Source organism: Carassius auratus, chromosome 17, assembly GCF_003368295.1.
Source record: "Carassius auratus strain Wakin chromosome 17, ASM336829v1, whole genome shotgun sequence".
Lineage (NCBI taxonomy): Eukaryota > Metazoa > Chordata > Actinopteri > Cypriniformes > Cyprinidae > Carassius > Carassius auratus.
The window spans coordinates 14,087,176-14,111,926 of record NC_039259.1 but is presented as its reverse complement, the minus strand read 5'-3'; the positions used below and the strand labels follow the sequence as shown (position 1 = coordinate 14,111,926).

The 24,751-nt window shown below is 36.3% G+C and overlaps 2 protein-coding genes and 1 long non-coding RNA gene across 4 annotated transcripts in view; 1 reads left to right on the top strand and 2 right to left on the bottom strand.

Moving 5' to 3' along the window:
• LOC113117334 (E3 ubiquitin-protein ligase UBR1-like) overlaps positions 1 to 16,532 on the bottom strand; it is a 30,808-nt gene extending 14,276 nt beyond the window's left edge. For both annotated transcript variants that reach the window (XM_026285944.1, XM_026285945.1), the window contains exons 1-25: positions 16,464 to 16,532; positions 14,054 to 14,319; positions 13,717 to 13,795; positions 13,055 to 13,165; positions 11,328 to 11,455; positions 11,107 to 11,245; positions 10,974 to 11,036; positions 10,753 to 10,876; positions 9,978 to 10,085; positions 9,799 to 9,887; positions 9,625 to 9,723; positions 6,751 to 6,908; positions 6,565 to 6,664; positions 6,359 to 6,487; positions 5,667 to 5,847; positions 4,773 to 4,834; positions 4,563 to 4,673; positions 3,072 to 3,137; positions 2,849 to 2,950; positions 2,604 to 2,667; positions 2,338 to 2,462; positions 742 to 794; positions 525 to 627; positions 392 to 440; positions 1 to 59 (exon numbers count right to left, since the gene is read on the bottom strand). The exon at positions 1 to 59 is cut by the window's left edge and continues 96 nt beyond it. In XM_026285944.1, the coding sequence (XP_026141729.1) occupies positions 1 to 59; positions 392 to 440; positions 525 to 627; positions 742 to 794; positions 2,338 to 2,462; positions 2,604 to 2,667; positions 2,849 to 2,950; positions 3,072 to 3,137; positions 4,563 to 4,673; positions 4,773 to 4,834; positions 5,667 to 5,847; positions 6,359 to 6,487; positions 6,565 to 6,664; positions 6,751 to 6,908; positions 9,625 to 9,723; positions 9,799 to 9,887; positions 9,978 to 10,085; positions 10,753 to 10,876; positions 10,974 to 11,036; positions 11,107 to 11,245; positions 11,328 to 11,455; positions 13,055 to 13,165; positions 13,717 to 13,795; positions 14,054 to 14,319; positions 16,464 to 16,505 (2,610 nt within the window). In that variant the 5' untranslated portion in view covers positions 16,506 to 16,532. The remainder of the gene's footprint in view (positions 60 to 391; positions 441 to 524; positions 628 to 741; positions 795 to 2,337; positions 2,463 to 2,603; positions 2,668 to 2,848; positions 2,951 to 3,071; positions 3,138 to 4,562; positions 4,674 to 4,772; positions 4,835 to 5,666; positions 5,848 to 6,358; positions 6,488 to 6,564; positions 6,665 to 6,750; positions 6,909 to 9,624; positions 9,724 to 9,798; positions 9,888 to 9,977; positions 10,086 to 10,752; positions 10,877 to 10,973; positions 11,037 to 11,106; positions 11,246 to 11,327; positions 11,456 to 13,054; positions 13,166 to 13,716; positions 13,796 to 14,053; positions 14,320 to 16,463) is intronic.
• A 567-nt stretch (positions 16,533 to 17,099) lies between these two features.
• LOC113117333 (probable G-protein coupled receptor 132) lies at positions 17,100 to 20,072 on the top strand. The gene is made up of 2 exons (XM_026285943.1): positions 17,100 to 17,356; positions 18,435 to 20,072. Exon 2 carries the CDS (start codon positions 18,448 to 18,450, stop codon positions 19,405 to 19,407), a length of 960 nt encoding a protein of 319 aa, XP_026141728.1. The 5' UTR covers positions 17,100 to 17,356; positions 18,435 to 18,447; the 3' UTR covers positions 19,408 to 20,072.
• Positions 20,073 to 21,109: 1,037 nt separating this feature from the next.
• LOC113117910 (uncharacterized) lies at positions 21,110 to 24,689 on the bottom strand. Its single transcript, XR_003294229.1, has 3 exons — positions 24,219 to 24,689; positions 23,930 to 24,088; positions 21,110 to 23,132 (listed from the first exon to the last, which is right to left on the bottom strand). It is a non-coding gene; the product is annotated as an uncharacterized LOC113117910 (long non-coding RNA).
• Positions 24,690 to 24,751: the final 62 nt, after the last annotated feature.

Here is a 24,751-nt window from a genome sequence, read left to right as displayed (position 1 = left end):
CAGGTACACTATGTTTGAGAAGGCTGGACTGAAGGGAGGGGGCACTGGAGGACGGAGGGCTAAAATAGAGCGACAACACATCACACCCTGTGCAGTAATGTCATCTAACAGTGATGCTTTTGGTCAAAAATTTGTATTTAAAATTCATAAAAGGGGCAGTTCTAGCCTTGGCTTTTAAATGATTAATACAACACTAGAGTAAAAATAAAATACACAATTGTAAAAGCTATACAGCAAAGGACCTCTCCATATTTATTTTCATATAATTGATACATATCAATGAAATTCATATAATTTCATAAATGTTAAAAGGCTTTTTTAATCATCTGAAATGTGCAGCGACTCATGTTCCAAAGAGACTTATATAACGATATTTAACATCAGTACGGACCTTTATCGCTGCCCTCTTGGGTTCTCCTCTTCTTCTGAGCCTCTTCTGCCTAATATGAACAAATAAACATTTCCTTCTTTTTAAAGACTAATCTGTATTTTGATGAGGATGAGATAATGGGTGCATCACAAACCTTACTATGCTGTGTTCTGGAATAATGATAGAAGAAGGGGTTAAACTCTTTCAGACATTCCTTCTTCAGCTCATACAAGCCATGGCCCGACACTCCTGGTTTCCTAAGCCACATTTAATAAAGATTGTGAAGTACATTTCGCATTGCATAGAAATATTAGTGTTAACAACTTTGAAATAACTTGTATAAACAACTACCTTTGGTGAAATGTACTTACTTGAAAATGGCAACTTTAGAGATGACAGTTTCAAGCCCTGTTTCATGGTTTTCCTGTGATGCAATAAAGGTTTATAAAGTAACTATAAAAGAATGTTCATAGCTTAGTTACACATGTATGCATATATATATATATATATATATATATATATATATATATATATATATATATATATATTACACACACACACAAACACACCTAAACAAATTTTAATCAATATATTTTTGTAAATTAATAATAAAAAAAACTTTCTTATATTCTAGATTGATTGCACACAAACTGAAATATTTAAATAATTTTTTTTTTATTCTGATGGTTATGACTTACATCTTAGGAAAATGTTAAATCCAGTGTCTCAAGAAAATAGAATATTCCATTTTGAGCTTGGTTAGATTTATTAATTTTGAGTATAAATTCTGGGATCCTATCGGGCTAGTTTAGAACATGCAAACACAATTATGGGAAAGACTACTGACTTGACAGTTGTCCAAAATACAATCATCAACACACTCCAAAAGGAGGGTAAGCCACAGAAGGTCATTCTTGAGAGGGCTGACTGTTCACAGAGTGCTGTGTCAAAATATATTCATAGAAAGTTGACAGGAAGGAAGATGTGTGGTAGAAACATGTGCACAAGCAACAGGGATGACCACAGCCTTGAGAAGATTGTCAGGAGATGCAGATTCAAGAACTTGGAAGAGCTTCACAAGAAGTGGACTGAAGCCGGAGTCAGCGCATCAAGAGTCACCAAACTCAAACGTCTTCAGGAAAAGGGCTACAGCTGTCACATTCCTAGAACCAAGCCACTCCTGAACCAGAAAAAAAAAAGTCAGAAGCATTTCACCTGGGGTAAGGAGAAAAAGTACTGGACTATTGTTCAGTGGTCCACGGTCCTCTTTTCAGATGAAAGTAAATTTAGCATTTCATTTGGAAATCAAGGTCTGGAGTCTGGAGGAAGACTGGAGAGGCACAGCATCCAAACTGCTTGAAGTCCAGTGTGAAGTTTCCTAAGTCAGTGATGATTTCTGACATCTGCTGGTGTTGCTCCATTGTGTTTGATCAAGTCCAAAGTCAATGAGCCATCTACCAGGAGATTTTGGAGCACTTAATGCTTCCATCTGCTGACAAGCTTTAATTTTGCAGCCGGACTTTAGCACCTGCCCACAAGTGCCAAAACGACTTCCAAGTGGTTTGATGACCATGATATTACTGTGCTTGCAACTAATTCATGCAAAACGAGCCCCAGCCAAGTATTGAGTGTATAATTAATGGTTAAATGAGTTAAAGGGTTTTGTAAATCTTTTTTTGATTGATATTTGAGAAAATATTCAAATTTTTTGAGATACTGAAATTTTTATTTTCCTAAGCTGTAAGTCATAACCATAAGTATTAAAACAAAATAGTGCAAAATATTGAAATATTGCAGTTTGTGTGCAATTAATCTAGAATATAAGTTTTTTTTTTTTTTTTTTTTTAAATGACAAAAAAAAAGAACTTTTCCATGATATTCAAATTTTTTAAAATGATATATTATATATAATTATATATATATATATATATATATATATATATATATAACAAAATAAAAATGCTTACATTTTCAGGCAGGCTTTTAACCAGGCTGCTATGTGCCATGGGTTCAATACAAAGTAGATGGATGACTTCCCTCATAGTCACTTCCTCCTTAGTCACATGACTGATTCCAGGCACATACCGTTCACCTGCATATTTCACATGCAAAATATATATGAGAGGCAAAACACAGGCAGTGACCCCAGTCAACCCATTTATATAAAACAACTGATAACACATCAACTACGGGCAGCAAATGACGACAAAAAAAAAAAAAAGTCAGAACTTACCTGCAATGATGATTATCAGGTAGAGCATCTCCTCTGTTAACCTGTTCCACTGTTTCAGTACTTCCTGTGTGTTGAACAAAATGCACAGAAACCAGTAAAAATCCATGATCAATGGCAAAAAGTATCAAAAAATGATTTATTATTTCAATATAAATGATTTGTTTATTAGCATTGCTCAGTTTTGGAGAAGCTGCTACAGAACTACACATATTCCACTTGATCTCACCTCTCCTTCTCTTACTCACCTGATCTTTACTGGAGGAGTTGCCATTAAACAGATCAAAGAGTTCAAACCTCAAAAGAACAAGAATGAGGAAATGATTGGGGTCCATTTTGGAAGCAGCAATCTGTGGTGGGACAGAAAATTGTATTAATTGAATGAATATATTCTTGATTTAATAATTATATTATTTATTTGATAGTATTTTCTTTTATATTCCATACACATTTATGATTTTAAGGACATACCTGCAACATGATAACATCCTTATCAAACATTTCGTCCCTGCACTTAACATCCTGATAGTAATACACCTAAAACATCAGCAAAAGTTAGAATATGTTCAAGACGCAACACAACATGGACATTTAAAGGGGGGGTGGGGGGTGAAATGCTATTTCATGCATACTGAGTTTTTTACACTGTTAAAGAGTTGGATTCCCATGCTAAACATGGACAAAGTTTCAAAAATTAAGTTGTACGTTTGAAGGAGTATTTTTGTTCCCAAAATACTCCTTCCGGTTTGTCACAAGTTTCGGAAAGTTTTTTTCGAGTATGGCTCTGTGTGACGTTAGATGGAGCGGAATTTCCTTATATGGGTCCTAAGGCACTTCTGCCGGAAGAGCGCGCGCTCCCGTATAGCGAGGCTGAGCAGCACAGACATTTCACTGAGCAGAGCGATTCACTGATCAGAGCGAGAGCGTCGCGAAAAGTCACAAAAGAAGTGTGTTTTTGGTTGCCAGGGCAAGACAACCCTGCACAGATTACCAAAAAAAAAAAAATTAAGGGACCAGTGGATGGAGTTTATTTTTACACAGCATCAACGGAGTTGTGCAAGTGTTTTTGTTTGTTCCCTGCATTTCGAAGATGCTTGTTCACAAGGCCCAGTTTGACGACGGATTTGCACATCGTTTTTTTCTTAAGGATGATGTAATCCCAAGGAAAAAGGGTCACGATCGTGTGTTGGAACCGCAGGCGGTGAGTAAAACTGCTTCAAATATCTCTGCCTCCTTGTTAGTGCGTCCCCTCCCATGCCAGAGAATAGGAGCTCGGAGCGAGTTGTTGCTGCTGCTGCTTTCGTTCAGTTTCAGCCTCTGGATCTGATTCTGGATCATAAATAAACGGCTGAATCTGACTGTAAGCCATGGTTTGTTTTGGATGATGGGTTTCCCTCATGGTAATGTCACAGCTTCCACATGCTCTCAACGCAAAAGCCTATTCGCGCTTGTGATTCTTTAGCTCCGCCCACACATCACGCCTACAGACACTCGTGTTTTTCCGGGAAAAATCGGTACAGACTATCTTTCTCTTATGAATATAATAAAACTAAAGACTTTTTGGAGTTATGAAGGATGCAGTACTACTCTATATGTTCTCAAGATTAACAGGATATTGAGTGAAAACGAGCATTTCACCCCCCCTTTAATTCTGTTACATATTTGCATTTTTTTTCACTCCTCCAATATACAATACATACATTCATTCATTCAAAATAAATACAATTTGGATAACTTCAATAACCATTAAAGGCCATGTCGTGCCATATTTAAGATGTTACAATGAAACAATTGATGTGTTGGAAACATCAGTTGATGATCCACCAGCTTATTTGGAGACTTTTTCATGTTCAGATTTTGAACATTTAGGTTTTTCAGAGACTAGCGAATTATTGTATTTACAAATGTTCTCTACTTTCATGTTTTTATTATGTTTTTTTTTCAAATTGGTGACCCTCTCACCTGGCTGACGAGCGACAGGCCGTTTCTGCGCCACATGTCAGCACACACCTGAGCCGCCAGCACAACACAGCGCAGAGGCTGCTCCGCCAGCTCAGTGAAGTTCAGCTGCACCTGAAACACACACACACACACACAAACACACAACTGTAAACCACAGAACAAGACATTCACACTTTACAACTTCATCTCATTAATTAATGATATACTCACAGGATCCACAAAGTCAGGGAGGTATTGGATGGCTCCAGTCTGGCACAGCAGCACATATAAACCTGAGAACAGATACAGAGTATTGAAGTGACCACCACCAAATTTTTTTTACAAAATAAAAGAATAAAACAGCCACAATCATTGGTACACTTTCATGAGTTCCAATAATTTACAGATCTTTATCGGTTTTGAAAGAAATTAATACTTCTATTCAAGGCAGCATTAAACAGATCAAAAGCAATAGTAAACTGCTTTAGAAAAGATTTTACAAAAATATGTTACAAAATATTTATATTTAAAAAACGCAGTCATTAATTCTTTGTTTTTTTTTTTTTTTTTTAAGTACAGCTGTCACAAAGATATTAAGCAGTACAACTGCTTAAAAAAATAAGTTTTTTTCAGTAATAAATAATGCATAAAAAAATTCACAGGATTTTTTTTTTTATTATTATATGTATGAATAATAATAATAAATAAATAAATAAAAAACACTGTAGTATAAGGACCAATTCTTGCTACTAACTAGCATTCCTATTATTAACATTGTGGCTGTTTATTATAACTTATAAAGCACATATTCTGCATGAGCATCCATAATCCAACCCAATACCTCAATTTAATAATTTATTTTACTAATTATTAATAATTAGCAAGTTAAGAGTTTATTGAGGCAAAAGTCTTAGTTAATGGTTTGATAATAGCAAGAATTGGATCTTAAAATAAAGTGTGACCCAATGTTCACTTTTGAAAATTAGTTAACCTTCTCTTTAATGTAACCATGTAACACCCCATTTTTGTGGATCCCACAGACATTAGCTCCTGTTTCATTTTAAAACCGTTTACGAACCCTAAGAAGTCTGACTTCTGATACAAGGATTCAACAATTCTGCTAACCGGCCAGGAGTCTGGAGACGGGCAGATGGATGGAGACGGGCTCCTGGGAGACTTTATACGGCCGTGCGTGGAGGATCTGCTTGCACATGTAGCTGTCTGTCGGCTCGCTGCGGAAGGGCTGGTTGGTGCAGGACATTAGAGCTCTGTGACACTCCTGAAAGGCCAGTAACAGAACCCTCTCCTGTGGGTACATAACACAACACACACACACACTCAGTCACAGTTTCAGGTCATTCATTAACCTGTGGATAAACAAGATTTGGAAGCTAATCAGTAAAGCAGCAGAAATGGCTTTAAAAGTAGACTGTCAATTTAAGGGTTATGGTTTCAGCATTAGTTTAACATTCTGGAGCGGTGTATCTCTGCAAATGGCAATAGGAACACTGGGAGGAGCCAGAGGAGACATGAAGAACTAAGGCAGTTATAAAGGCAAAAGGGGGTCCAACCCGCTACTAGCAAGGTGTACCTAATAAAGTGGCCAGTGACTATATATAAAAAAGCTATTTAACATTTTTGATAAGCATAGAATTAAAAATAAAATACAAAATATTTCCAACAGAAGTATATCGATTGTATGTATTCATATTACATCATATTTGATTCATTTTCCATAATCACCTATTTCTTATGTATGTATTTTACCCCAACAAAGCAATGCAGACAAGCAAGGCCCCTGACTAGCTGTGACTCACATCAGAAGAACACCAGTCCTGAAACATGGCCAGAATGTTGCGCAGCTGCATCTGGAGGGTAAGTCCCGCCTCCCACTCAGGCTCCACCTCCACGTGCTGACCAAGCTGCCTCTTCACCTCCTCCATCCCCTGCCACCAAAGAATGTGATTCAATTAGGCTACAGATCAAACCAAATTAAGATCCTTGTGCCAAGAGAGAGTCTTACCTGCATACAACATAAGAAGCGAAGAAAGACGCGTAAACCTTCAAGGAACTTCACCCTCAACGTCTCAGTCCACACGGAGGGCTTACTGATTAAAATGTACCTGATAACATCCAAATGGAACCAATCAACATTGAGCCAATGAATGAGATGTTTTTGTTTTCCAGAATTCAAGGGTTGTGTGTAGACCTGAGGTCATGGAAGGTAACTTGAACCCGGAAGAACTTGTCAGGGTTGTGGCCCTGGAATTGGAAGCGGTTGCTGCTGTCCAGATGTGCCCTCATCATATCCATTACAGTTTCTATTATGACATTGATGACGCTGCCCTCCTCTATAAGCTGCCTGGCCTGAGAAAGACACAGAGATGGAAAACTTTACATGTACCTTCAACCTATAAATTAACTTAAAGGGTTAGTTCCCTGAATATTGTTTCGCATCGTGTACTTGCGGCATATAATTCCAATTTGTAAGACTTTCTTTCTTTTATAAAACAAAAAAGGACTAGCATTCTTTTAAGTAATATGGTTATTTTTAATGCCATTGCAATGAACAACATCTGGCTCATCAATCAATTTGCACACGGTTTGTGAACTAAATGGACTGCTTCATTAATAATGACTCATTTTCATAATACTTTTTTTAAATGTTATTTTACATTTTAGAGTGTGATAGCCACAGTTAACATTTACTTTCATAATATTGATAAAAAAATCCCAGGACATTTTTGTGTTCCACTGAAGAACGTCATAAAGATATTGTATTACATGATGTGAGGGTGAATAAATGATAACATAATTTTCCTTTTTGAGCAAACTCTTAAGCCTAAAGATTGATGTGCATCAAGTACAAATAGTAGCTACAGTACAGTAAAGTCAAAACATATGCTACAAAGAAATAAAGAGAAAGCACTTATGCTTTAAAGTATAAAATCTGTCCTGTTCCAAAATGCACCAGAATGCAGTTCATAATGTATTAGGGCTCTATGAAATCAGTTCATTAAACTGTAATAATCAAAGGCATCTCTAAATAATTGTTTAAAAATATATGGAAAAAAAAAAAAAAAAAAAACTGAAAACACTGCTAGACACTACTACATATCGCATTTTCATTTCACCTTTGCCTTTTACAATAAATTTCATTTTTATGACTGGATTCTGTGATTCAGACAGTGTTTTCCAAAGTGCAGAAATCACAGGGCCCTATATTAATTATGTGCAGCATTCTCACTAGCTGTATGGAGACAAAAAATAATATTTAAAAAAAAATCAATTTCTTTGCCATTACTAAAAAGTGTACAAGCAGGAAACTCCTATTTCCAGGGAAAAGTATCTGACAGATAAAGGTACAGTATTGTTCAAAATAATAGCAGTACAATGTGACTAACCAGAATAATCAAGGTTTTTCGTATTTTTTTTATTGCTACGTGGCAAACAAGTTACCAGTAGGTTCAGTAGATTCTCAGAAAACAAATGAGACCCAGCATTCATGATATGCACGCTCTTAAGGCTGTGCAATTGGGCAATTAGTTGTATTAGTTGAAAGGGGTGTGTTCAAAAAAATAGCAGTGTGGCATTCAATCACTGAGGTCATCAATTTTGTGAAGAAACAGGTGTGAATCAGGTGGCCCCTATTTAAGGATGAAGCCAACACATGTTGAACATGCATTTGAAAGCTGAGGAAAATGGGTCGTTCAAGACATTGTTCAGAAGAACAGCGTACTTTGATTAAAAAGTTGATTAGAGAGGGGAAAACCTATAAAGAGGTGCAAAAAATGATAGGCTGTTCAGCTAAAATGATCTCCAATGCCTTAAAATGGAGAGCAAAACCAGAGAGACGTGGAAGAAAACGGAAGACAACCATCAAAATGGATAGAAGAATAACCAGAATGGCAAAGGCTCAGCCAATGATCACCTCCAGGATGATCAAAGACAGTCTGGAGTTACCTGTAAGTACTGTGACAGTTAGAAGACGTCTGTGTGAAGCTAATCTATTTTCAAGAATCCCCCGCAAAGTCCCTCTGTTAAAAAAAAGGCATGTGCAGAAGAGGTTACAATTTGCCAAAGAACACATCAACTGGCCTAAAGAGAAATGGAGGAACATTTTGTGGACTGATGAGAGTAAAATTGTTCTTTTTGGGTCCAAGGGCCCCAGGCAGTTTGTGAGACGACCCCCAAACTCTGAATTCAAGCCACAGTACACAGTGAAGACAGTGAAGCATGGAGGTGCAAGCATCATGATATGGGCATGTTTCTCCTACTATGGTGTTGGGCCTATTTATCGCATACCAGGGATCATGGATCAGTTTGCATATGTTAAAATACTTGAAGAGGTCATGTTGCCCTATGCTGAAGAGGACATGCCCTTGAAATGGTTGTTTCAACAAGACAATGACCCAAAACACACTAGTAAACGGGCAAAGTCTTGGTTCCAAACCAACAAAATTAATGTTATGGAGTGGCCAGCCCAATCTCCAGACCTTAATCCAATTGAGAACTTGTGGGGTGATATCAAAAATGCTGTTTCTGAAGCAAAACCAAGAAATGTGAATGAATTGTGGAATGTTGTTAAAGAATCATGGAGTGGAATAACAGCTGAGAGGTGCCACAAGTTGGTTGACTCCATGCCACACAGATGTCAAGCAGTTTTAAAAAACTGTGGTCATACAACTAAATATTAGTTTAGTGATTCACAGGATTGCTAAATCCCAGAAAAAAAAAATGTTTGTACAAAATAGTTTTGAGTTTGTACAGTCAAAGGTAGACACTGCTATTTTTTTTTAACACACCCCTTTCAACTAATTGCCCAATTGCACAGCCTTAAGAGCGTGCATATCATGAATGCTGGGTCTTGTTTGTTTTCTGAGAATCTACTGAACCTACTGGTCACTTGTTTGCCACGTAGCAATAAAAAATATACTAAAAACCTTGATTATTCTGGTTAGTCACATTGTACTGCTATTATTTTGAACAATACTGTATGTGTATCAATGCATATTTAGTACAGAAAGATTCTAGACTTTACAGAAACATGCTTGATGTCATTTCTGCAGGTTGTTCACCATACCAAAGTGGGAACAGTGAAGATCTGCACAGATAAGCCTGTGATTGAGATGTTCCTCTGATGGTCATCGCTGATAAAGTCTTCCTGAAGTTGCTTGTAGTGCTGAAACATGACATACTCCTGTTAATACTCAAACATTCAAATGATGTGAAATAAAATGCAGCTGTAAAATTCTACCTCGGTGAATTTCATGGCAAACTGCCTCTTGAATTCTGTGTCCATTAGTAAACTACTGAAAATCAACTCGTGGACAACCTTGCGAGCTCCTGGGGACAAGTAACAGGAAATCAGGTTTAAGACTATTTTACCAGATTTTAAAATGTGCACAATCTAATGGTAGAGATTGAAATATTGACCTTTATAAAGTTTGGCGTCGTGCAGCATGAGTCGACTGATCAGGCAGAGTTGATTGTTGTCAGCAGCCGGCTCCAAAGCCACCTGACAGAACACCTCCCTGAGGCCAACTACACAAGCAGTGACAAGGACACAACCTCCAAATTATCTATTTGTTTGCTTCAAGTTATATATGTTCTTCTGACCAGTAGAAATAGCCATATCATCAAATATTATTAAAATTTAAAGTAACAATTATAATAGTGTCATGTATTGCTTTGCTGGAAAAAACAGAATTTTTCTCTCTCTTTTTTTATTGAACCCTTTCTTGATTTCTTTGACTTCCTTTCAAAAGTTTGGGGTAAGAGAGATATATATATATACATACACACACACACACACACACACACCTTCACTCAGCAAGGACATAAAATTAATCAACGGTTGCATTAAAGATATTTATAAAGTCACAAAATATTTACATTTCAATTCATTAAAGTACTTCTAAAAAAAAAATTAAATAATAAATACAAATTTTCCACAAAAAACATTAAGCAGCAAAATCTTTTTGCAATAAATAATAGTACACACACACATATACATACATATATATATACATATACATACATACACAGTTTAAAATGAGATATGATTTAAATTATTGTTCTTGGATTTTTTTTTTTATTACTGTCAGTATTACTGCTAATGGTTAAAATACTAATAATTCTATACTATATTGTTTTAACAACTGAACTATTATAAATGTAAAAAAAAACGTTTCTGCTCCTAATCACATACCTAAGTAGCCAATGATCTTCTGGAACCATGCGCCAAGTCTGAGGGCGAAGGTCTGATGAGCCATTACAGCAGTGTGAAGGATCTCCACACGCAATGGGATCTGGATAATGTGCTCCGAGTTACGCTGCAGAGGAAATGGAAAGATGCTTAAGACATCTACATACGCCCTCCAAGAGGCATACCAAATGTGTGTGATCAAAGAGTGTGGCCAGTTTGTTTACCCTGATATTGTCCTTGGCTTGTTGACAGGATCTGAGAGTCCCTCTCTTCACAGCTTTCCGCCCCTGAAATCATGAGAACATGAGGTATGAAGAGTCTATACACTGACCACGTAAGACTATGTGGAATACTCACTTCCTTGTCAATAAGTGCAGTGTAGATCTGGGCCTGATTCTGGTCACAGGCGATCGCGCGCTGAAGTGTGTAGATGACGTGATCATATGAGTGGTGTTCATCGTTGTAGAGCACACAGAAGTAGGTGTCTTCTTTCACTCTGAACACAATATTAAACAACGTTAACTTTCTTACATGAAGGTGGAGCCTCTTTCGGACTTTGCGTCTTCTGTATATCTCACTTTGGCTTCAGCTCCTCTGATAGCTCATAGGTTTCTTCCCACACCAGCATGTCTGTCGTGTACCGCAGCAGCAGGTGGAACAGCATCTGAGCCCTTTCTCGCAGGCCTGGATCCATCACACACTCATCCTGTGACACACATAACAGCAGCTGTCACTGAGAGGCTGCTCATCTTTAGTTCTTCACAGATTGATTTTACTTGATTTGTGCTCACATACCAACATCTACATATTAATTCACCCAAAAATAGAGATTTAGTGAAATGTCCCAGCTCCTCATTTCCATGTGATAAAAGTAAATAAGGAAAGGACGGGAACTGTTTAGCTCCAAAACTGATGATGATAATAATAACAAAAAAAGTGACATAAATCATCAAGATTAAGCTTTAGGTTTCACATCAATAATGATTTCAATGACTGATTTAATTTAATTTATTATTCATTTCAATTTCATCAATGTTGAAAACAATTGTGCGGCTTAATATTTTTTGCACAAGCTGAAATGTATTTTTCACGATTTCTGATGAACAGAAAGTTCTGAGAAACATCATTTATTTAAAATAGAAATATTTTGTAACATTGTTAATGTCTTTAAATGTCACTTGATCAATTTTTTTTACTAAAATCTTACTTTTAAACATTAGTATATACTGGAGTTAAAAAAGTATATAAATACACATGCATGTATATATTATATGATTATAAATATATACATATAAATATATTTATATATACACATAATAAATATACACCATACACACATATATTATGTAAACAAAAACTTTTTTTTGGTTGTGATTAATCATGATTACTCATTTGACAGCCCTACAATGGTTTGAGATTTTTTTTTATTATAATTCTTTCAAATGGCTTTATTATTATTATTTTAGGGAAAGTAGGCTTGCATAGAGATAAGCAAACCCATCCTCACAAGAACTCACTGCTGTTTATTCTCACACGCATGTTTTGTTTGTTATTTGGCAGAATGCAAGCTCCCAAAGGTCTACTGCGTAACTAAATATCCTCAGTTTCCTCAACTTCACCAGAAGAGCACAATCTCGAATATCTCCTAAAACACCAAAAATAGTGACTAGCTACCAAAAGAGCTTAATTAGCCTGGACAAGCAGCAAAAAGATGATAAAACATGACAGGCCCTTTGCGCAGGATATGATGTTTGCTGATACATGTTCATTATGTGTATGTTTAGATCTTGCCAGAGGCTGTCAAACACAAAAAGGCACCTGCTGTTTTCCGACAAAGGTGGCCATGAGTGAGTGTGGATCTGGAGCCTGATCTTATCATGATGGATCTATGGAGTTCACAGAACACTGAAGCAGACCATCCAGGCACACAGCAAGAAACCAGCCCATATCAGAACACCCTCGCTCTTTAGATGAATTAATATACCCTTCAACACCCAAAATCTACTAATGATAGTCTTTCATTCTTTCTAAGCATTTTGTACATTCATTTCCTTGTACGACAAACCCTCTTACTAAAGACTCTACTTTTTTTTTTTCTACTCCTGCATTCCAGCTGGTTTTGCATCACAGGCCTGCTGCACGTCACTTTCCCACACACTTTGTGTTTTTCCCACAGAGGGAGGGAAGGGTTTGACAAACGCACGGACAGAACGGCTCCTCTGACCTCGAGGCAGGAAGTTAGCTCAACAATAGTGTTCATGGAAAAAAAAAAATCTTTGCATCGATAAGAGAAAATAAACGGTACCATTTCCATAGAAACTGAGGTGCCAGGGTCGTGTTGGGAGCAGCAGGGTCCGCTCTTCCAAGCCTCCAAATCTCCACAGTCACAGAAACCTCCTCCTGCTGAGGCATGCATCTGTGCCAGCAATGCAAATGAAGAATACGAATAAATAAACCATATACAGTAATAAACATAATAATACCATATTTTCCAGACTATAAGTCAGACTTTTTTCATAGTTTGGCTGGTCCTGCAACTTATAGTCAGGTGCGACTTATCAAAATTAATTTGACATGAACCGAGAGATAAGAACTGAGAGAAATGAACCAAGAGAAAACATTACCATCTCCAGCAGTGAGAGGGCGCTCTATGCTGCTCAGTGCTCCTGTAGTCTACACTGAAGACAGAGCGCCCTCTCGCGGCTGGAGATGGCAATGTTTCTCTTGGTTCTAAATAAATGCGACTTATAGTCCAGTGCGACTTGTATGTTTTTTTCTTCGTCATGATGTATTTTTGGACTGATGCGACTTATACTCCGGTGCGACTTATAGTCCGGAAAATACAGTACTCAGGTAATGGTAAAATAAAAAATCTAATAAAAACTTGTAGAACAAGCTTGAGATTTTAGGAAAGGAAAAACAAACGATTTAGTAAAAAAACTAATTAGAAGTAATAAGTGCATGTACCTTGTAGCGATGGCTTTTGTGCACACTCTTCTGGAAGCATTCAATGCAGAGCACACAGGTGGGATCTATTGCACAATCCCTGGGACATACATAAAAGAGTTCAGCATAACAACTTCAGAGAAGAACTGGGACTGGTGTTGGGTTGATATATACTTCCAGGTAATAAACACATACATATATAAAAACAAGATTTGGAAACACACATTCTTTATCATTACTATTTTCTGCTATTTATAATAACAGTTAAGTTTGGACCGTGCACAAGCTGAAAGTCTTGCTGATGTTCTCCTACAGGAGTCGAGGACTGTATATATTATCAAAGGGGCTCTGGTCTAACCTGCAGGAGTAGACAGTCTCGCCCTCTTTAAAGACGCGTCCACACTGCAGAGCTGAGGAGCTGCTGTTGGATTGCTGGAGCTTCTGCAGGCCAACACAGGGTTCTTCTCCAAAAAGGAAGCACTCCAGAGGATACAGGAGGCATTGCTCAACCTTTCGCTCCTCCTCCCCTTGTTGTGGCTCCGTCTCCCGACAGTAAATTAGAGGGACTTGCTCCCCTAAATAGCGGAGTATGGCAGCCCCTCTGTTTGAATCTTCCTGCCATTTCTGATGGCAAAAGAGAAACAGCATTGATTATATAACAAACTAAATACATTAAAGAGTCATATGTGACTCTGGAGCACAAAACCAGTCATAAGTAGCGCAGGTTTATTTGTAGCAAAAGCCAAAAATACAAAACTACACGCGTCAAAATGATTGATTTTTCTTTTATGCCAAAAATCATTAGGATATTAAGTAAAAATCATGTTCCATGAAGATATGTAGTACATTTCCTACTGTAAATATTGCAAAACTTTTTGATTTGTAATATGCATTGCTAATAACTTCATTTAGACAACTTTAGAGGCAATTTGCATTTTCTCATTATGACTTTTTTTGCGCACCCTCAGATTCCAGATCTTAAAATAGTTGTATCTCGGCCAAATATTGTCCGATCCTCCCAAACCATACATCAATAGAATGATGCAATCAGATGATGTATAAATCTGAATTTAAAAAATAAATAAAAAATCATCTTGTACATTTTGAAATAAAGGTGCTCAAAAGTTTTATTTTAGTCAAAATCTTCCTCCTCAGTTCAAAAAGACCATTTAAGAGCAATATGTAAGAAATCTTCAGTTCACTGCAATTGCATGGAAAAGAGCAACAAGTAAACTAAAGATATATCCTTTTGTTTTCCACAAAGCAAAAAAAAAAAAAAAAAAAAAAAAAAAAAAAAAAAGAGGAAATAAAACTCCTGAATACAGTCTGAAGATTTTCTTTATTATAATATTATATTTAAATACATATTTAATTGTAACTGTATATTTATAAAAGAATAGTAATAGTATTTTTTATACTTTTTTTTTTTTTTTTAATAAATGAATAAATAAGTGGGTAGCTATTATGCATGTCAATTTTGGTGGTTATTGCTCATATATGGTGATATGCTCATATTCAAACACCAAATCACATGAACAGCATGCTATTTCTGTCAGTATTCAGAATCTATACAATGTCTAAAAGATATTCCCAGTTTTTAAAGTACACTAAGTGCACTGTAATAATATGCATCAATCAAACAAAGACGTTTCAGAGCTTCTTAATGCACAGATAAACCTATCATAAATGCCCTTTGACCGCTAGCCATCATAATCAAAACTGTGGTGCATTCCTATCCATACCAATAAAACTGAATGTTTTAAATAAATTCTACTCCTGTCTGAATTAATTAACCGCATTGTGTGCAGCAAGATCTGTCAAAGAAGGACCAAGGGTCAGTGCCGCTGGTTATTCCCATGTCAACTGACTAACGAATAAGACTGTGCTAAGCAATGCATTATTAAACAGGAAACTCTGGCATAACTGCATTATGACACATTAGGAAAGCTGATTTATGTTCTGTCTCCTCCTGTTTCTGTCAGATTTTTTTTTTTTTTTTTTGGAAAATCTACATCCTGATCTATTTTAAGGTAGAGAAATCGCGAGGAATATACTTTCAATCTCTGCTACGTCTTTGCAAATTTAACCCTTAAGATAGCGTTTCAAATTACGCATCTTACAAATATAAACTTAAAAAAAGTTATTTAAGAAAAAAAAATTAAATAAGCATTAAAACCTAATGGTTAAACGCAAATTTTGGTTATATTGCGCAAGTCTACATTCTGTAGTATCAACTTAGCAAATATAAACAAGTAATAATAATAATAAATAAAAACAGTATATTCTGATTATAGAAGGGGCTGCATGAAAAGGTGAAAACAGCTGGTGAAATTGTGTCGTATTTAACACAATCTACATAAAAATGATAAATGAAAGATTTTATTCGTAAACAAACCTAACTTACTAAAGCATCACCTCGTATATTCAGATTAAAAACTGCTCGTTTTACCTGCAGTAACTTACAAGAAACTATTCATGTTAACACTAAACAATAAGAGCTCGTGTTGCGAATAAAACAAGAAGAAAACGCAGTGAAAGCGGGTGTTGAATCTGCTCGTGTCTGCGTGCTTGATCGTGATCAACAACCCTGTAAACAAAATGCAGTATCTGACCAATATGTTCATCATCAAATCGTAGATAACACAGAATCTATGGGTTTACCACGCATACTCAACATGTTCATTTCCCTGCCGAAATCATAATATACTGCAAAACGCGTGACGTGCGACTGAATTTATGTCTTAAATGATTTAAAGCCAAGTATTTACCGTGCTCAACTGTAAACCGTTCAGAGACTCCGCCACCGCCATGATCAAAATGCCGTAAAGTGTCACCACAGCAACACAACTAGGACGTATTTGCAACAGTTTAAAAGTCTTTTGGCTTGATATGGATTCAACATCATAACAGGTAATTCAGATTGTGGGCAAATTATAAAAGCATGTGCATATACATTACATAACACAAATAATAAAATAATAGGACACATTTTAATGAATTAACAACTGATTACTAATCACGACATGAGACGTGAGCATAAATGTAGATTCCTGAAGATTAACAGTGAACATGGAAAGTAATTTATATTCTTATAATCTAGACAATGTTGTGATTTGGAGTTGGTTTGTGGTTAAAGAAAATAATGGGGACGCCGTAAATTACCCCTTCTCAGTGAATTATGCATATTATTATTTTTATTTATTGCCCTGCAGCGCCCTCTGGAACTCACTTTTTCATGATGGTCCAAGGTCAAACAAAAAAACGAACAAACAAATAAAACTGCCTCTCACATCAGTATTTACAGTAGCCTAAGGGAGAGTTGAGTATTTTTACCCAAACCCTTAAGTTTAAAATAATATCACATCACATATGACGTCACCCCAAGCAAAAGTGAAATCAACGTTCCATCGCTCTTTAAATGGTAACGTTATTCAAAAATGTCTTGCTATACGTAACTGCTGTTTCCTCTGAGTCTGTAGCAAAGAGTCTGTAGCAGACAGCATCTCACACATTATCACTTCCTTCACGTGCAGCTGAGCGTTTATCAGCGAGCTCGCGAGCATGAAAAAGAGATTTGTGGCTGATTTGACAAATAGATACGGAGACTGACGACATGAACATTTATACTGAGTCGTGATTCCGCGAGCATCTGGAATATTAGGTAACTCTTTTATTCGTTTTATTATGTAAAGTTTCATTAAGAAATAAAACTTAGAGGGAAACGAAAAATTGCTGCGTTGTGTAAAGTCAAACCCTTAAGAATATTGTCCCATTGTTTATTTATTATTATTATTATTATTATTATTGTAAAAATGTATGAACACCATTTGTAGCCTATAACCAGAGTTTTACTACAAATACCAAGGTTGGTTAGTGTAGCAAACCCATTGTTAATGTGTGGTTACTATGGTTTAACTACATTAACCATGTTTTTGTTTTGTTATATTTGTAGTAAAACCATGGTTAATTTTTGAAAGGGAAACCTGTAGTAACCTGATATATAAGCGAGCTGGTCTATCAGTATTACAATTATATGAAAAATATCATGTTATACTGATATGGTAACAATTTACAATAAGATCCCGTTAGTTAATGTTAGTTAATGCATTAACATTATTAAAAGTATTTTATTGTTGGTTCATTTTAACACAAATACTGTAAAATATGACAGATATTCCTACAAAAAATGTATGCAAGTGTATAATGTTTTCTTGAATGTCCAGATGTGTGTGATTTTCTAAATGCAAAGATTACATTTTGACAAAAACATGCAAATACTGTACACTCTTGCCAGTTTGCAGTCACATCAGAAGATTAATAAAAGCGGTTTTATTTACCATGCTGTGAGTTCGCCTCATGCGGTGGTCGTCATATTTATAAGTGAGCTATAAAATTACATTTAAAATAAAATATCTAAAATAAATCCCAATGTTCACTAAAATCTTAAAATGTCCATCAATTTTTTTTTACAATTTATTCCATGTATCCAACATAGCAAGACTAGGCTATGTGATAATATGAAAACACCCACAAAGTGTTTTATAATATTTGACTTGGCTTTAGGAAGTAATCTGAGTGGAAAACGAGAACAAAATACTTCTATAAATGTATTTAAAGTAGCACGTGAGGATTGTTTCCCAGCATTACTGTTGACATTACCTTTGTTTTTCATGGTCCTCTCCATGCTTTTTAAATGAAATTATGTTTTTGTCCCCCATCATTTTGGATCCCACTCTCAGCTTTCCAGTGACCATGAACATAACTGGTCCAACAAACCACACGAACAGCTGTAAACCATTTTACGAGGAAGAAAACCCAATTCCACTTGTGGTTCTCTACAGCACAGTCCTCACATTAGGCCTGCCTGCTAACCTGATCACAGTCTTCCTCACGTTCCTCGAAGTGTGCCGGAAGAACGTCCTAGGAGTCTACCTCTTCAGCCTGTCAGTGTGTGACCTGATGTATCTAGGTACACTTCCACTCTGGGCCATTTACATCAACAGAGGTCACCACTGGGAGTGGGGCTCTTTGGCCTGTAAGTTCACCGGCTATGTGTTCTTCAACAACATGTACATCAGTATCTTCTTGATGTGCTGCATTTCCGTGGACCGCTTCGTAGCGGTGGTCTACGCCGTGGAGTCTCGAGGTCTGAGAAGGATGAGGCATGCCGTGATCATCAGCGTTGTGATTGTGTTGGTCGTTGCTGTCGGACACGTGCCGGTTTTCACCATGACGGAGGGCGACTCTGAGTTAATGGAGGAGAAGCGGTGCTTCGAACCAAGTGACCCCTCTGTCGTAGTGACGGGACTCAACTATTCCCGCTTCTTCATCGGTTTCTTCATCCCGCTGTGCATTTTAATAGTCACCAACTTGGCCATCATAGCTAAAGTTCGAGCTAGCACTGGTTTGAAGCCAAAGGCCAAGGTCAGAATTCGTAACCTGGCCTTAGCCGTCATCTTGTTCTTCTTAGTCTGCTTCACGCCGTACCATGTGATCCTTTTGCTACGTGCCATCAATTTCCACTTCTCCAATGGGAAATGTGACTTTGAGAGAAGTGTCTATACACCCTATACGATCTCTCTGGGTCTGTCTACCATCAACAGTGCCATAAACCCTGTTTTCTATGTGCTTAGCAGCAACAGTGTTCATAAGAAGATCCACAAAGGCCTACAAGGGTTACGTAGCAGCTCGAGATCTTCTTCTTTTACATGATTTATTTAGTTTCCATAGCTGAGATTGTGTAGCCTGTACAACATTTCAATGTTTTGAATATAAATGTGTTATGTTTCTATTATCCTTTTTTTATTAAAATGAAATGCTATTCAACTTATTGTGGAAGATTCATCTGTGTTCACTATGTATTTTTTTTATTTTATTTTATTTTTCATCAACAACTTTTCTCTGGTGACATATGGCAGATTTCTCCAATAATCTGATTTTATTTTTCATCAGTACTTTTCATCAGTTTGTTATCTTAGATCATAGTTAAAGTCCAAGTGTGAAATAGATGTTTTTGAGTTTGGTTTGAAATGTATGCAGCCACAGACACGTAACGAGGAAATGGTTAGAGGTTAAGGTGCTGATGTGCAGAACAAGAGGATGTCTTTCTGTTTGCAGGTGACAGTCTAGACATTTATGGACTGTGTGCCTGCATTATGACACGTAGTTACACACATGGGCTTGAGAATGGCTTATTTTTTTGGTACTGATTTAAAGGTAAGTGTAAAGAATCAGGACTTGATGCATGAAATGTTTTGTTGTGGTTATGACGGAGCATGAGAACGGATGCTCAAATATGTTTATAACTTGTACCTTCCTTGACCTTGAATTGTTTGTGAACTTGCTACCTGCTTGGTTGTAATAAAAGATAGAGCAGGTCTGTTTTTTTTTTTTTTTTTGAGGCGAACACACTGAATGACAGGAAGTTTGACAGAATCATAAACCAGGACTGCCACACAAAGCTACATGTACCAATAAGGGAAAGGTGTATGATGGTAAAATGATGATAAAAATTAAATGTATTTAAATGGTCTTGGTATGAAATTAAAGTTAGATTCTATCTTCATAAAAAAATTGTGTTTGACAAATTATATATAGATATATAAACTGATATACCACAGAAGCCATACGGGAAAAACAAATAAAACAAAATATGCTGTTGTAGAGCTTTAAACTTCTCTTTTTATTACTTAAAGACAAACTGCTTTAAAGTGGACACCAACTAAGCTTAGGCAGTAGCAGCAGGCAGTGGGATATAGAAGTAAATGGCTGCATTTAACTTCCTGTACTTGAGGTTTATGGTGATTTCCTTTTCTTTTTTTTTCTTTTTTTTTTTACACACTTGTTAGTTCAGTAGTAGTGCTTTTGTCAAGCACACTTTAACAGGCTTGGATTTATTTATAAAGAGTGCTTGGAGAACTTTACCTGTGCTTGTTTCCGTTCACATGAATGCAGGCAGTAGTTCGTACTTTTTGCAAAGGTTCAGTTTTCTGAAGTAGTGTGTGTCGGTGCAACTGTAAGAGAGTGTGTGTGTGTGTGAGTGTGTGTCTGTGCATGTGATGCTGATTATTGCAGAGGATCTTTCTTGTTCTGGTAGGGCAGGAGGCTCATGTTGTACTGGCTGAGCCACCAGTGTGAGATCTGCTAAAAGAACACTGGTGTGTTCGGACATTGTGATGATGGCATCAGATACAACAACAACAACAACAACAACAGAAACACTGTTGAAAAAAGAACACTGTTGAGTTTGTTCATTAGTCAATTACATCAATAAATTTTTTTTTTTAAAGTAGTAAAAAGTAAACAAAAACAAAAAAAGAGACTGGAATAATTTCATATTTAATCTTCAAATTAACGTAGAAACAAAATAAAGACAGCATTTTTTATATATATATTTATTTAATGGCATCTTTTTTATGACTGAAGGCGAGTATCACTGATACCAATATTACCGATGTCTATAGGAATTTTTTTCCCCCTAATATTTAATAATTGACTATAGCCATTCAACATTACTGTATAATTGAGAGCTATACATTTGAACATTGATTAGACTTTTCAAAAATAACTTAAATTAAGTGAACTTAATCTTCATATGTACTCATTATGATAAATATCATATTTACCTGTGCCCTTCAGCAAGAAATAAATATACAGAAATTTAATAGTTATCAAATACTAAATTCTAAATTAAATATAGATGAATCCTTAGAGCTACAAAAGTTACAATGCATTACAATGTTTATTTATATAGCACATTTAAAACAACCAAAGTCAACCAAAGTGCTGCACAGAGAATGCAAAACAAGTCAACAAGTTAATAAACAATAAAACACAAACTCTAAAACACAGACACTGTGAAATGGATGAGGTTCACTAAAATAAAGTATTATTGCACAGCAAGTCAAAAAATTAAATGCCAAGCAGAAGAAATAAGTTTAGAGCAGACTTAATAGACTGAGTTGAGGCAGTTCTGATATGAATTGGGACAACTTTGGGCAAACAACAGAAAAAGCACGATCACCTCTGTTTTTGAGACGTGCCCTGGGGACTTGTAATAAACCAGAATCGGCAGATCTGAGTGCTCTTGACTGAGTGTATGGATGTAACAAATCAGATACTGTAGGAACTGTGGAGAGATTTATAGACAAACAGTAATATTTTAAAATCAATTCTGTTTGACTGGCAGCCAATGCAATCAAATCAAAACTGGTGTGATAGACTCATGTTTGCACTTCCCATAAAGAAGCCGAGCTGGTGCATTCTGAACCAACTGCAGACGAGAAACACATAACTGAGTTGTAGTAATCCAATTGAGATGTTACAAAAACATGCATAACCATTTCAAACTTCTTTAGAGAAAAAAAAGGGGTTCACCTTTGTCAGAGATGAAGATGATAAAAACAGGACTTGACCACCACACTTATCTGCTTATCAAATTTAAGATTCAGATTCAAAATCATGTACACAGTGTTCATTTTAGCCAAATAAAATAAATTCAGTGTTACTTTCATTGAGGCTTAGGAAATTACTTGTAAGCCAAAGTTTTTGTGTGTCCAGACTAAAATAGGCTTTAAAGCCTGTTTGTTATCGCGCTTCAAATGGATGTAGATTTGTGTGTCGTCAGCATACAGATGAAAAGAGGCCCCATACTTTTAAAAAATAGATCCTAGAAGAAGCATATAAAGAGACAACAGTACCGGACCAAGAATTGAGCCCTGAGGGACACCAGACTTTAAATATATCTCAGATGAGGATTGGTTTCCAATACTAACAACATACCTCTTATTAGTGATATGTGAACAAACCACTTCAACACTGTGCCATGAAGACACTGTGCCCTGAACAACACGTTTCAAGATGTGATATAAGTGTATTATGATAAACTAAATCAATCAAAGGCAGAACCAAGGTCTAACAGAACCAGAGCCATAGACTGCCCAGAGTCAGTAATTACCATAGTATCAGTCAAAACTCTTAAAAGAGCTGACTCAGTACTGTGACAGGATTTAAAACCAGATTGACATTTTTCAAAGGTCAAACAGTTAATAGTTAAGTTACTGATTTCCTCTTTTTTCTTTTGTTTTTTGATGAACAGATATCCCAGCAGCTGGTTTGTTATTTTGCTGCTATTACTTTAAGATCTGCCACTCCTGAATGTGATGTGATGCGGCTCTTACATGCATATTCTTAGTTTCATTAGCGCTTTAATATGAAATGATACAAGCTACAGCACAAACACAGTATAACAGCTGCCAGGAAAATTAGTTATTACTGACAAGTGACAACATCTCCTCTGACCACAGCTCTCTGTTTTTCTATTGAAACTCCTCGTCATCTTTACCGTTTGTGTGCTCGTTTGGCTAGTGCTGTCGCTGAGGTGAAGCTGGAGAAATTTAGACCCAGACTGTAGATGACACCAGAAATTTGCAGCTTCGCTGATGGAAAAAGAGAGAGTGTGAAAGTCTTTCAGTCTTAAAACAGACTCGTGCGCGGAGATTGAATTATAAACCACAACATTTTATGGTGCAAACTTAAGCACACTTCAATCAGGGGAAAAAATTGACAATGTACACATACTAGAACTCTGATCTTACACTGTTACAGAGTCAATGATGAATAAGAGTGACTATAAAAAAAGAGAAGGTAATGCCTATTGGTGTATATCTAATCTTGTGTTTTTAGAAATGTATCTGTGTATTCATATTGTTTTCAATAAAAGTTTGTTTGTATTACTCCGCTTGCAAATTTTCGCACAGCAAGTGACATGGTAGACACCCAAGTCCACTAGAATTTTGTAAATAATACTGTTTTTTGTGTCATATAATGTACTTTTACAAGTTTTTTATTTTATTTATAATAAATTTTTTTGGGTTTCATTTTCAGTACATTTTCTATACACCTTAAATACATCACCTTGTGTGTATGCATCTGTAATTTGACTACTAATAATAAACAATTACTAATCAGTATTTACAAAAAATAATGTCAAACATTCATAATGCTTTAACAAAACTACTTCACCTTTCTTCTTTTAAGAAATAATCATAAAACAAAACATTAGAGCAAGTCATGGAAAAGGAATATTTATTAGTTACTAAATGTATGAATTGCATTCATAATTAATTTGATGAAAAAATTAATAGATTGAGAAACAGTCATTACCAAGATGAATGCAATCTCAACTGAATTCATTATTTCATAGTGAACAGTAAGAAGAGCCATAGACTAGTACCTTGATATCGCTGCAGACTGAGAGGGCTTGTCTAATGTGCTCTGATGTAGCACAGACAAATGTAGGGATTTCCATAATGACAGGGTCTTTCTCGGTCCCCCCAACTTGAAAGCAGCCATTAACAACTAAACAGGGATTACCGTTTTCACCATTTTCAGTCTGTGAAACACAAGCATCAAATATCACAATAACACTTCAACGCAGATATAACGGTTTAAACGTAGGCCAGATAAGTCATGCAACCACAGAAGAAGAAAACAAATACTATGTGCAAAACTATAAAACATACGTTTTTAGGAAGCTCGGAAGTTCCTGCTTCAGCCAAGGGTAGCGTTAATTATTCCTCTTTTCTGGTTCTGTCCTGGAATGCACCCCAGTCTGAAAACCCACTGCCATCCTGCTGGGGTTCTGTCCAGTCCGCAGAGCTGAACATGGACCAATCCTTAAAGCCTTCACAACTCTGAAAACCATCTTCACCATAACCTGAGAGTCTGTCTGTACTTAGCTACACTTTTGGCAGTGAGCAGTTTGTTCTCTGTGTCCCACAGGAGGCAGTGGGTACCCATTGTGTTTCAGAGGCAGATACACATGCTTCCTACAAAAGACATTTCCTCAGTAGCTTTACTTCGATTACCAGGAAGAGGAATCTGAGAGGGAGAAGCAAATGCAAAATATTAAAATAACATGAAGTTTGTATTTTGTTTAGACACCATCTACCCATCTATGAATTAATGAACAAATACAATAAAAATATATATAAGCTTTTGAATGGTATAGTCAGTGTATAATGTTACAAAACCTTATTTCAGATTATAGTATATA

Excerpts from the sequence above, each read along its gene's own strand:
- LOC113117333 (XM_026285943.1), top strand. The coding sequence starts at position 18,448 with ATGAACATAACTGGTCCAACAAACCACACGAACAGCTGTAAACCATTT.